Source organism: Periplaneta americana, chromosome 9 (genome assembly GCF_040183065.1).
Source record: "Periplaneta americana isolate PAMFEO1 chromosome 9, P.americana_PAMFEO1_priV1, whole genome shotgun sequence".
Lineage (NCBI taxonomy): Eukaryota > Metazoa > Arthropoda > Insecta > Blattodea > Blattidae > Periplaneta > Periplaneta americana.
In genome coordinates this window covers 94,146,003-94,160,060 of record NC_091125.1, presented here as the reverse complement: position 1 = coordinate 94,160,060, position 14,058 = coordinate 94,146,003, and the positions used below count along the sequence as shown (strand labels likewise).

Below are 14,058 nucleotides of genomic sequence, written 5' to 3'. Positions count from 1 at the left end.
GGGTGTTAGTAATATTTCTTTCACAGTTTTCTACATAATTTAAATAAACTTAGGCATTGAATAATTTCAAGGGAAAAATTGTTCGGGGGCCAGGTATCGATCCCGGGATCTTTGGCTGAACGCACCAACGCTCTTATCAGAAAGCCACAATTTCAAGTCACACAGAGTTAGTTTGCACTCGATGTGAGTTTCTGGCGTTTTGTCAGCTCACTCGAGTTATGTGAACATAAATGGAAAAATTGAGACAGTCGGGTGAAATTCCTGAGTAGCTCAGTTGGTAAGAGCGTTGGTGCGTTCAGCCAAAGGTCCCGGAATCGATATCCGGCCCCGGAACAATTTTTACCTTGAAATCATTCAAGTCTGCATCATAGGGAGCTTTATCTGAAAGCTAGATTTGCAACTCAAGCATTATCAATAATAGTTTTGATTGCCCTTCTTAATTCTTTATACTCGTATTTTTTTTCGTAATATGGGGAAGATTTCATTTTTCCCCCATAAATACTGTATACTTATTAAATTTTGTGTAATGTATTTTGTAAACCAACATGGATATGACTTTAATTATTTCATTGATTTACAAGCAAAACACATTAAGTAAAAAATATTAATTCTGATAAAAAGGCATACATAATGTCCATGAAGACTGTTAGTATTATGTTGGGCTCCACTATCAATTTTTTTTATTTTCACATTATTGTTTAGTGAATTGTATAGCTATGTTTTTTTTTTTTAAATTTTGTTTAAGAATTTTCTTGACTTATAAGATAGGTTATTTATTTTGATGTTGCTGGATTCATCACTCATCGAACCTGTAGTTTCTGAGTTGGAACATTTCCTCTGTGGGAGGTTTAAGTACGTAAAAGATTTTGTTACATCTATTTGCTGGCAGGGGCAGAGATACAAGTGGTAAGCTCATCAGCTCAAATGCCACCTACTATGCAACCAAGGTATTACTAGAACGCGAGAGAGGAGACATTTAGTCCAGAAGCTCTAATTTAGGCTTGGAAGTCTGTCCCGGAGGACTTTAACTCCGGATTCTTGCATCCTGAAAAATTCATTGAGCCCTGCCGGGATTGAACCCGCAACCCTTACGTCTAGAGGAGAGCGCTTTACCTAGGCTGACCAGATTTTTCATAGTCCAGCAAGGGAAATCGGCAGTTTCAAGAAAAACCACAAACGCTTATCTAGTCACTCTAGTTGCAGGAAATACATGTAACAGCAGATACTGTACAATGATAGAACTTTGCACACTAAATTCGTAGAGTATCTTAACTTTCTGAATTAAATACATAAACAGACGTAAGGCCTGTACATAAGTTATAGCCACTAAGAATTCGATTTCAGTACTGACGCATGCACGTAAATCTTTCACATAATATTGTACATACTGAACTCTTAACACACACATTTTACGAGTACTTGTCTGAAGAATGTATCTTTTTAAGGATCTATTCGTTCCCATACAGCTTCACACTAGTTCTTCACATGAGAAATGAAAGTTTGTTTTCACTTGTAACAAAGCTTTAACTGTTTAAATTTTCGTTCTTGACCTTTTATCAGTCCAGATTGAATTCATTGTTTCAACTGATGAATTACTGCCTGGAAGACGCATTATTAATGACACTACTTTGAGAACAATTTCAAATTAAATGGATTTTTTTTTCAACGTTGAAAACCAACATACCACTTTTCACATGTTGGTTTGTCACAAAATTCCTCATTTTTGAACTATTTAACAATGGACGTTGCGGCAGTTCTAACCAATTAGAAGAGAGATTACTTTCTAACTCGTTGGTTCTAACGCTTCCGAACAATGCAAATGCAAAGATGACCAAAGACAAAGATGCTATGTTCTTCTCAAAGAGTGCAGAATATCTCACTGTGCTCGTTGGTTCTTCTGTCTGATACTGAGAATCGTTCAGAAATGTGCTTGGATCGCAATAGTTCCAGTGAAATATTACTGAAACAAAATGAAAGCTTCTGGGGACAAAATTAATTTCCGGAGACAAAAACGGAGACATTTGCTCCACGGGGACAGCAACTCAAAACCGAGGACTGTCCCCGGAAATCGGCGACGTCTGGTCAGCCTAGCTTTAGCCTACCTCTAGGCGACTGGGGACGACTGTTGTTGGATTAACTTTCCTTTTTGGTCAATACATCAACTTTCTGCTTACCCTGCAGACCACGGTATGCACTTAATATATCATTTTCACCGTTAAGCATAGACCGACATGCATTACAATTGGAATGCAGTCAATATTGTGAGATTATTAGTAATTCATGAAACAATATATATTCTGTCATATATCAAGGTACCTATTACATGCATCAACTTATCTATCTAGACTTACAATTCCGTGAGTTAATTATGTCCATTTTTTGTATCGAAGACCGTTGCAGAGAGGTCCGACTATGTAAGACAGGTTCATAATAAATGTTGCAAAGAACCGCTCTTTCATGAATTTAGTAAATTTATCACAAAATCAAACATTCAGACCAAGACATTTTTATCAGCTTCTTGTATTCCTAGTCTATTTAATTGCTTCAATTTGAGATGGAGGTAGTAAACCTTTTACCACTTACTAAATGGACCAGCATAAAAATCAGTACCTACATTGGTCTTCCTCAGCAGAGATCTGACTGTATTATATTCTTTGACCAATTACTCAGCAATGATTTCTATTTTTTTTTAGCAAAGAATAGTAGTTCATTATTGTTCTCCAGATTTCTCTAGAAGTGGCCATGTTCTTACTGCTAGCTAGGATAATACGAACTATTCGACAGGCTGTTGATTGTTCGTTGGGTTCATTGTTGGTGTACGATCATTCCTTTAATCGTTGACACTTTGTAACTCAGCTGCTGAAAGTAGGTTAAATTTGCCATTTTCTTGCCCATTATCGCACTCGTCCTAGTGTACCCTGTTCCGTTTTTAGCTCAATTTTCGGCTGTTCACTTGCACGCATTCTTTCGCACCACGCTGTCGTTGATTCAGTTCTGATTTCGGTATATTTTGTAGCAAAATGTTTCTCGACAATGTAATTTCACAAACTGGTTTGGACTGTAAAACGCACAGTAAGACACAGGAAGACGTGCTGCCCGACAGCAGCCCTATGCATTAATTTTTATAAATTTGTAGAACATCGCAAAAATCAACAACCTTATTTATGCGATAAACATGACAAAATAAACAGCAACACTCAAAGCACTCTTATAACGTCCGACGGAGAATTTTGTTTCACAGCAATGGACTCGTACTCTGCCTAAAGAAGTTTAATTTTAATAAGAATAGGTATCTACTTTCTTTTGCGAATTTAATCTAATAGTTTAACTACAACTACATAGACTGACTTCGCTGGTCACTGATTTTATACCCTCTGTAAGGGCGAGTTTACACATAAGCAATTGTCAAAAAAAATATCTGTATGAATGCTATCAATCACACAAACTACTACGATTAAAATATGAAGCCAAAAATATTCACATTCTTAGAATTATGAAGAATACCTTGTCTGTGCAAATTAGAAGCTAAAAGTCTATCTTCTTTTTTGGTGCTTATTAAATGAGATACTGTAATTTTGGAGCATTTTCAAAACAAACTGCTGAAGAAAAGAAACTTTATCATGTTAATTTGTTGTTGTAAAACACAGTCCCATATTTCAATTAATAGCTTTTTTACAGAATTCAGATAAATATGTCTCTATTTCGAGCATATAAACAAAGTATCGTTTTATAATTTATATAGCAAATCCATATATTAAACGTCACTTTTGGCTACTCATATTTGTCTTGCATAAAAAAGTTTGAACAATTTCTGAAAGCTTTTTCTCATAGTGGTCGGAACATACAACACTCTGTTTCGATACATATTCAAACAACTTTCCTTTCCGCTTTTAAAAAAGTACAAAGTAGGTTTTGTTTGCTGTTTTCAGTTGTAATTCACAAGATACTGTTAATTTCGAACTGTTTAAACACGGCCATCTTCTTAGCCTTCTTGGAATAAATCAACAGCTATGTTTGCCGAAGTTAGTGATCGACACCAGCGATCATCATTGTAAATTTCTTTTTCCGCTTAACCTCCCATTTTGTCCTACTGACACATCACTGCGGATAGGGGAGGGAGGTACGTTTGATCGTACACTAGATATGACGTCATATATGCGGTTCTAGTTAGTCATGGGCTGCAGGGCTACCATTGACAAATCACAGGACAATCACAAGACAATGGACAAACAGATCCAGTCCTGCAGACGGAACATAAATTTATTCTACTGTTCACGCAGGAAAATTGAATCTCGAACATCTTGGTTGGATTGTGCTCACTGTCTAATCGAATCACATAGTCACGGCGGATATCGTAAATAATCAAATAGGGACATCTTATTAATTAACTAATAAATAAGAGTCACAGTCCATCCGTCTAGATTCTGGTTAACAAACATTAACAATACAGTTTTCGTGTGATTTGAGGCTGGTTCGCAGTAATGGTTTCGCGGGCTGTCAGATGAGTTAAGTCGTTGAAGTTTTCCAAGCTTTCAGCTACTAACTCTGAAGCCATCAATAACTCTAAGATGACTGCAGAGTTAGTAGTCGAAAGCTTGGAAAATTTCAACGACTTAACTTGGCTGATAGACTGCGAAACCATTATTGCGAATACAACTTCTGTATGAATCCATAAATGACAAGAAAAGATTTTACAGAATTGAAGCTGTTGCAAGTAAAGAACGGACTTCTAACGTCTCTTTTTGAACTCTCTTCTACCCGTTCAATTGTCATTGTAATGTAAACAGTTTCTATTGCTCTTGTCAGTTTCAAGCCCACTCTCTGCCTCAGGGGGCGAAGTGGGGAATGCTTCAGCTAAAGATTGAAGTAAATGTAAATAAATACACGTGGCTTAATGGTTCCTGATTGGCTATTGAACGCACAACGCCTCCAAGCTCATGCTTGTCATCTTCTTCCTCACATTAAAATAGTTCCTTCTAAAATAATAAAATGTACAATATACATGGAATATGGGTAAATTAAATATGCTTATAAGAACACTTTCTTACGATTTAAACAATATGTTTATATGAGTAGTTTCAGATATTGCATGATAAATAATTGTAACGTATATATTATGGCAACGCGCATGCGTAATAGGCATTAAGTTCCTCCCAAGGTGACCTGCAGCCTAGATCATATATGTAACATATGTTACATATATGATCTAGGCCTGCAGCCAACGAGTTAGAAAGAGACGACTCTCTCTCTTTCTAACTCGTTGCCTGCAGCTTCACAAAGGACATCAGCACAGCTGATAACACAGTGCGAGATTCAGTGTTGCCAACCTCAAATAAATGTCTATAGAATTAAATAATAAATTTTACGCTCTTCAAAGAATAACATTTAATAATGAATCTACAGAAAAAGAAAATCAACTATTTCCAGTAGAGAAATAATGAACTCTTCCATATCAACGCGCATATATCTAATGAAGATTCTTCGATATCCCTGTGTTATTGAATCATCGTGTCTGTCAGCACAAAATGCGTCTCCCCTCTGCCTCTAGCGCGTGTTCGTTCCGAGAACGATTACATGAGAGATGCATGCCTTGATCACGTGACAGATGCCTTTGTGAATCCCCGACTTCGTCTTTCTCGCACCATCTGCAGTCGAAGTCAATGTCTCAGTCGCAACAGTTTGTTCGTGGCAGACGACAGTGATTTTTGTTTTTTATTGTATTAGCCTATTGTTAAAGCAGTCAGTATACGAAGCATGTGTTATAGTGTTGTGGTTGTGTCGGATATGGAGGGGATAGAGCCGCTATCAAGAAATGGTTAATGGTATACGAGTTCACACACTGACGTAAGTAGAATCTAATTATTATATTAATAACATTTTAACTTTGTTAAAATCATGCAAGTCTTGTTATTAACGTTCTGTGAGTACTTTACGGGTTAGTTTAATGAATGTGTTGAAATGTTGTCTGAAATATATCAGATGATGGCTGCCCTGAGTGTTCACTTGCTGAAAATAATGCGCCCTGGAGTGGTGGCTGCTTTGGTAACTAGCTTGCGATTGCGGAGTAATACATTTAGGTTTTGTTTACGTTTACTTCAGACTTTAGTTGGAAATAGTTTTATAGTTTCAACGCAGAGCTCTAACACTATCTCCACGAATTTCACTAGAGACATAAGTTGAAACAACTTTGCTGCGATAGCTGTAGGAAACATACTCAAAATGTACTTATCTCATAGTTTCAGTTTCAGTTTCAGTTTCAGTAGGTATATTGCACTATATTTCGCTTGCTTATAAGGTTATTTGATTTGAAGCATCATTTAGTCATGTTCATATACGTTAAGATAAAAGCACCTATTATGAGATCCATTTTTTTAAATCGTGATATATTTTTGAATGAACGGTATGTATAATTGTAAACTGAGACAAATTATTTATTACTCATAGCTAGACTTCGTGGAATTGCCACGAGAATCGCAAAGTTTACTGCGCACGCGGTATAGACTGTATGAGAAGGGGAAGTGCAAAGCATAGTGTATGCCTCTAATGTAAACACTGAGCAGTATACTGCGGTTACAATAAAACCTGTATCCTGCACTGAAGAAATATAATGAATGATCATTGAAATAGGAAATGTCGAAATATGTAAATACACAATTATTTTATAGTGAGATATATTAACTCTTAAAATTTAATGTAAGATACATCATCCTTGAATATGTGCATTGCAGTGAAGAGTTACGTATATTTTGAGCGACTGCAAAGTAACCTCCTCCGATGGTTACTTAAACAGTTTTTATTTTGGGAAAATGTACGTTAAACATCACACGAAGTAATACGTACATATTTGAAGAACAGAAAGTCACTACTTTTTAGTACACCAACTTCAGATGTCTTGTCGTGACCTGATAGTACATCATTTATAATACGAAGTTGTGAATAGGCAGAATTTTAGCAATAATGTTTCTCAACTTACATTTCAATTTTTCTGAGATTAGTGAATTGTTATTTTGGACAACTGTTTGTGACACTTTATCCATTATATTAAGGGCTTCTGAGAGTTGTAGTTTAGACGATTCTAACAGGATGATGCTTTTGGACACGATTTTGAAATTAGAATCAATGAACAGAATATCTTCCAATAGCTGCTCAGAAGGCAATGATTTTACAGCTGCAACAGCGAACTATCTGTGTTATCCAATGCATCAATTAACTCCATTATTTTGCCGTAATGTTCTGCGTAATAATTAACAGCATCCAACCACGTTCCTCAACGGGTCAAGACTGGCTGCGGAGGTAAAGGTATTCTAGGGGCAATTATTTGGAACAGCAACACTCTCATTGTAGTATGTTTGATTGAATTATTGTCTGCACTGAACAAATGTTAAGCTTTAACTATTTCAACCACAGTAATGCAAAAACAAGTGCTTACATAGGTATACATTAGCTGTAGCTGCGCTATCTGTTTGGACCGGTCACAACTCTTAACATGAACTGCTTATACTACGAGACTGAGCGGACGCTCACCTCCTCTATACTACTGTACATCGGCAACTTGTTTGCATGCTGCATGTGGCAATTCAACGAAGTCTACTCATGGCTTTTAAGAAATCCGGAGGTTGATTGCCGCACTCACATAAGCCCGCCATCGGTCTCTATCGTGAGAAACATTAATCCAGTCTGTACCATCATATCCCACCTCCCTCAAATCCATTTTAATATTATCCTCCCATCTACGTCTCGGCCTCCCCAAAGGTATTTTTCTCTCCGGTCTTCCTTCTAACACACTATATGCATTTTTGGATTCGCCTATACATGCCCTGCCAATCTCAAACGTCTGAATTTAATGTTCCTCATCATGTCAGGTACAATGCGTGCAGTTGTGTGTTGTATAACTTTCTCCATTCTCCTGTAACTTCATCCCTCTTAGCTCCAAATATTTTCCGAAGCACCTTATTCTCAAACACCCTTAACCTCTGTTCCTCTCTCAAAGTGAGAGTCCAGATTTCACAACCATACAGAACAACCGGTAACATAACTGTTTTATAAATCCTAGCTTTCAGGTATTTTGAGAGCAGACTGGATGACAATAGCTTCTCAACCGAATAATAACACGCATTTCCCATATTTTTTTCTGAGTTTAATTTCCTCCCGAGTGCAATTTATATTTGTTACTGTTGCACCAAGATATTTGAATTTTTCCAACTCTTCAAAGGGTAAATTTCCAATTTTTAAATTTTCATTTCGTACAATATTCTGGTCACGAGACATAATAATATACTTTGTCTTTTCGGGATTTACTTGCAAACCTCTCTCTTTATTTATTTCAAGTAAAATTCCCGTGTTTTCCCTAATAATTAGTGAATTTTCTCCTAACATATTCACGTCATCCGCATAGAGGAGCAGCTGATGTAACCCATTCAATTCCAAACCCTCTTTGTTATCCTGGACTTTCCTAATGGCATATTATAGAGCAAAATTAAAAAGTAAAGGCTATACTGCATCTCCTTGCTTTAGCCCTAATATATTGGTATTCGGCCGGGTTGGCGACTGTGAGACGTCGTGAAACTGGCCTTGCAAACAAGTTTCGCGGAAACATGCACTTTCTTGTTGACCTTGTATAAACAGGTTTCAACATGTTCTACATGTTTATACATGTTCGTACATGCAGTTTGACGTCACCGTTGCAGTATAAAAGCTGATGCAACTGTACCGAGTAGAGATGGGAAAAGTTTTTATTTTCTCGTAACAGTTCCATGAAAATACTAGGTTCCAAATAACAGTACGACCGGATCGAATCCCTCTCCTCCAGTGTTTTTCCCTTTGTGGCCTGACTCCATGTTGTTACCATAACAGATAAATTCTGTAGGATCAGAAATTAATCTTTACATTATATATATATATATATATATATATATATATAATTTAATTTAATTTGGAAACTGCACCAAAATAAAACACACCAGGAATGCACGAAACATCTCCAGAGTCAAGTCCCTAAATTCAGTTCTGTCATTCTGCGAAGCGTATGACACCATTTATTTATTTATTTATTTATGTTAAAACTCCTTAGTCAAAGTAGTTTATGCAAACATTTGGGTAAAAAAGGCAAAAGTATATAGGTCGAAGGCCATAAGAAAATCCAGAAGTCATACTGACAGTATTGGCACCACGAGTCCACGATACCAGTTACGTTATATTTATGCACGACGCCAGTTCAGGATTAAAAGTTGGTATTGATTTTGTCCCTGAAAATTGTTAAAAGTAGCCAGTTCTAGTGGCAAAGTCGCTAAATTGACAATACTGCAGTGCCAAAGATATTCCGTTCTGTGAAACAGGTGTTACGAGTCTCGTAAGCAACGGTTGTCATAATGTAGTTCCATAACATCGAGTACGGTATTTTTTTTTTATAATGTTTAATATTGGTCGACCAGCAAACTTGCTATACAGACCACTGTTAAATTATGGAATATCACATGCAGATTATCATGCTGAGGTTGGCTCTAAAGGCTCCTCTAATTAATGAATTATGTGAATAAAAATATGATGATTTTCTGTGTTAAATTTATGAAGAGTTGTCAGTATCACTAAGAAGGATGTCTTGAGGGAGTTTCCTTTTAAGTCGAGATGGCTGACAAGATCTTGCTCCAATGTTATATGTCACAGCTCCAGGAACATCAGGAAGTTTGTTGAAGAAAGATTTTGACATTGAATGGATGTACTGTTCTAGTGGAAGAATTCCCAATTCTTGATGCAGTTGTTGATTTCTTACAAACCAGGGGGCATTTGTTGCAGTACGCAGGAACTTGTTCTGGAGAACTTGTAGGCGATGCATGTGTGTCTTATTTGCAGTCCCCCACACTGGCGCTGCATAAGTTAAAAGAGGTCGTACAAGCGAGGTGTAGAGTAGCATTGAACAGTCCAATCCAATTTGTGAACGAGTACAGTATTTTGTAACAGCAAGTATTTTGGAACTGTACAATACTACTAGAATGTAATGTAACAGTGGTGTTTTGGAACAGGCCGTTACGTTATTTTATAGTCATAACTCATAATGTAGTTCCATAACATCGAGTATTTTGTAACAGCAAGTATTTTGGAACTGCAAGTATTTTGTATAACTGGTAGTATGTAATGTAACAGTGGTATTTAGGAACATGTACGTACGTACGACTAGTATGTAATATAACAGTGGTATTTAGGATGCTAAATGATCATTTACTCCCTGTATGCCATGTGATGCAGTATGATGTCATAATGAGTCGAGATGTGAATTCGTGGAAATGAAATCTTTTCTAATGCTAAATTGCATTCGTAGATCAGATTTGTTCGAAGTAGGAAATGTAATGTAATTTTAAATTATTTGTAAATTCGTCACGAAATCGAAGTGGATCGCAATGGTAAATAAAACCTAACCTATTCTTCCTCTTCTCCTTAGCTGAAGGTCAATTTCTTCAAAAATTAGTAAATAAAGGCTTCGGCTTCATTTCGGCCGTGCTAAAATTCATACTAATACCGTAATGAAGAGTAATAATCTCATTGTAGTGAAATATGAAAATTTACCGTTATACTTTTTTTTTTAAATAAAAGAACTTTAACAATAGTCATGCTTCAACAGATTTTAGTTTAATTTCAAGAATTGGTACTGAAACTAAAATTGTAAAATATTTGGAAATAAAACATAACCTATATATTTTCATCTCCCTTGATAAAATTCACAATGTAGTTACTATAATACAGACATTATGTTATCTGATAGAATCCTATACTCAGTAACATCAGTTCCAAGATAATGTGTACATTTTTGAAAGATGATCTTCGTATCTTTACTATTTATCTTTTACTTTAGTTTTCAACATTTATTTCAGTACGACGAAAGGATTTCCAATTCTGCTTTCAAACAGTGGCGCCAACTTATATGGGCTCGTGGGATCCGAGCCCATCCAATAATTTGTCGTGTTATGAGATTTATTTAACTTATACCTCAAATGTTTGAGCCCACCCACTGTTTTCCAGAAGTTGGCGTCATTGATTTCAATAGTACCTAACATGTTCCGTTCTGTGGAACAGGCGTTGTCATAATATAGTTCCAAAATGAAACGACTATTTTGTAACCGCAAGTATTTCATACTAGCTCAGAACAACAGTGTTATTTTGGAACGTAGTATTCCAAGGCGCTGTTACTTTTTGAAACGGTTCCAAACGAGGAACCGTTCCAAAATAACCGTTACGTTATTTTTCCCCACCTCTAGTAGTGAGTGTCACACTTGTGCCGATGTCGGCTCTATCAACACCATCCGCCTGGCTAAGGGTGCGTACACGATAGAGCGACGATAAACGATAAAAGAGGCAGCGATGCTATATCAGAGAGAATTGAAGCATGTATTGTCATTGAGGTGTGTATATTGGAGTAACGATAAAAGCGAAGATAAACGACAAAAGCGACGAAAAGAAAATTCCATTTCTTTCGCTCCTGTCGTTCATATGATCTCTGATTAAGATAATATTAATCTGTAATATTATCAATATATCCGAATATTAATCGCCTTATTATTATTTCGGCATATTAAATTAATTATCATGGATATTGACAAATTCATCTGTTATGTATTTATTCGTGATCACAAGAACCAATCAGAACACAATGAATCTATACTAGCTTTGGGATGAGAAACGGGTTCAATTTTGTACGAATTTAAGTTATATTAACCTTGAACCTAGCAGCTGAAGTTTCCTATTTATCTTCTTTCATTAAGTGGATGTATAGAATATCTTCTACTGATAGATCAAAATTTCGCTCCCCACGTTCTCGTTGCTCCGATATGAACACTTGATTCTTTCATAATACCAAAGCGTTGCTAGGTCATTTCTTTTATCGTTTATCGTTGCTCCAACGTGTACGTACCCTAATACAGTCAGTCGACTCTTCGGAACTTCCGGTCGACGATCTACACATACTGCCCAAAGGAATTTTCATAGCTGGCAACACGACATTCGAACGCCGCGAGGGAAACTCAAAGGTACTAAAGTTACCGTATTCCATCAAGTTGGAGAATCTCGCCGAAAGATTTGGCGAATAAAGGGAGCTGCTGCGGATTGTACCGGTCAGCCTCCACCTATCAGAGAAGGAGGCGGCCAGAGTCCTTCAGCTTGTTGCCAGAGGGAACGTGTACACCACCTCGCCCAGCAAGAGTCAGCAACCTGGAGGAAGCGCCAGCAGCACTTTCTTCATCGAGGACGAGCAGCAGCAATGTGGATTTCGGCTCGGGACTCCACCAAATAAGAGGTTGCGAGCTTTCAAATCAGTTCATAACTAAATATCGGGCAACGTCGTACACGGCGAAGTGTTAGTAAATAAATTTCCTAGTAACTATTTGTTGTGTAATCAAATTAATACCTGTATATCTATCTATGTAAAGAAACGATTATCAATAGAAAGAGAGGGTAGGTTTGGATACCTATTGGATTGTGCCAAAGATGGAACCAGCCACAGCAGAGACGCAATTAGTCAATTGTTTATTCGAAATCATATTGTTCCTAATGCTTATGTCCGCGACCTTGAGAAAGTACATAATTGCGAGGAAAAGAAGATCAACTGTCTGTTCCTCCTTGGACCTTCCAATTCTGGAAAGAGTTTTACAGCCCAGAGCATTGCCCACCACTTTATAACAGGTTATGCGACATGTGTGAATAGCCAATCAGAATTCACATACGAAAATTTTGTAAACAAATCTTTGATTTTATTAGAAGAACCGTTTCTTACAGAGGGCACCTGCGATGATATGAAAAATATTTTGGCAGGCGCTTTGGTACAGTTAGGCAAAAAGTTCATGTCCCGACAGGATCTCTGTCGTACCCCAATACTTATGACTGGCAATCACGAGAGACTAGGTAAAGGATATCTACATAAGTCCTGTCGACGAATGTGCATTGCGTAATAGGTTAATAGTATACGAGTTTACAGAACCCTTTACATGTGGTACGTATATTACATCTGCACAGGTTGCTGATTGGATCTTATTTATCTACAGGGATCTATAATGTTGCGCACGGGAGGTACATTCTCTCGTAAGAGGTCTCGTACTCTAAGCAACCCATACGAGACACCTCCGGCCACGTACATGGAGACGCAAGATGAAACCGACGTACTGTTCGTTACTCGGGAGAAGACGAGCGGAAAGAATGTGACCTTCTTGACTATCTCTGTTGATTATTATAAAAATCGCTCAGATAAGCATCCCAGTAGCCAGGTTATTACTCGTACAGGAAATGTGAGTAACAATGCGTATGGAAATTAAAGCTAAGTTGAACAGGGGATCTAATGTTTCCGCTTACTGCAATACAAATAATGACGTGTTGTCGTACGTTATCTGTTCACATACCTTCCTCCTCAGTCCGCTCTCGTCTTCTCCTGAGTCACCGACAGTAGCAGGAGAGGAGGCTGTACGTTGCCACGAGGGGCGGACAGCAGTGGAGGGACCGGCAATTCGGGTCAACATGGTATCCCTCCAGGGCAAAGTATATCACCGGTGCCACGACCCTTGCCATACGAACATGTGACATTCATTATTACGGTGTACCAAAGTAGATATGATATTTCCGTGCAGAAATTCTGCGTCATCATATGATGAAGGATGAGTGGAACAGAGAAAAATTCTCTCCGGCACCGGGATTTGAACCCGGGTTTTCAGCTCTAAGTGCTGATGCTCTATCCACTCAGCCACACCGAATTCCCTTCCCGATGTCGGATTGAATCCTCTCAGTTTAAGTTCCGCCTCTTGGGTAGAGCTGAAAATCCGGGTTCAAATCCCGGTGCCGGAGAGAATTTTTCTCCATTCCACTCATCCTTCATTATATGTGACATTTAATTTTGTGCATCTTTCGTGGGAGGAAATCGACTCTTCGCTCAGTACCCTACCTATAACGATCACTCTCTTGCCAGTCTTGGACAAGATGCTGAATGTGACTAGCAAATCATGCCGTATTGTCTAGGTTATCGCATACATAAGCCCACGTGAAAATCAGTAATTTTATAATATTGACCGTTGAACTACAGATAAG

The 14,058-nt window shown here is 37.6% G+C and overlaps 1 protein-coding gene across 1 annotated transcript in view; it reads left to right on the top strand.

Moving 5' to 3' along the window:
* The first annotated feature begins 5,593 nt into the window (after positions 1-5,593).
* Positions 5,594-14,058, top strand: part of LOC138706261 (fatty acyl-CoA reductase wat-like) — a 102,083-nt gene continuing 93,618 nt past the window's right edge. The window contains exon 1 of the mRNA XM_069835340.1: positions 5,594-5,844. Coding sequence (XP_069691441.1) covers positions 5,813-5,844 — 32 coding nt within the window. The 5' untranslated portion in view covers positions 5,594-5,812. The remainder of the gene's footprint in view (positions 5,845-14,058) is intronic.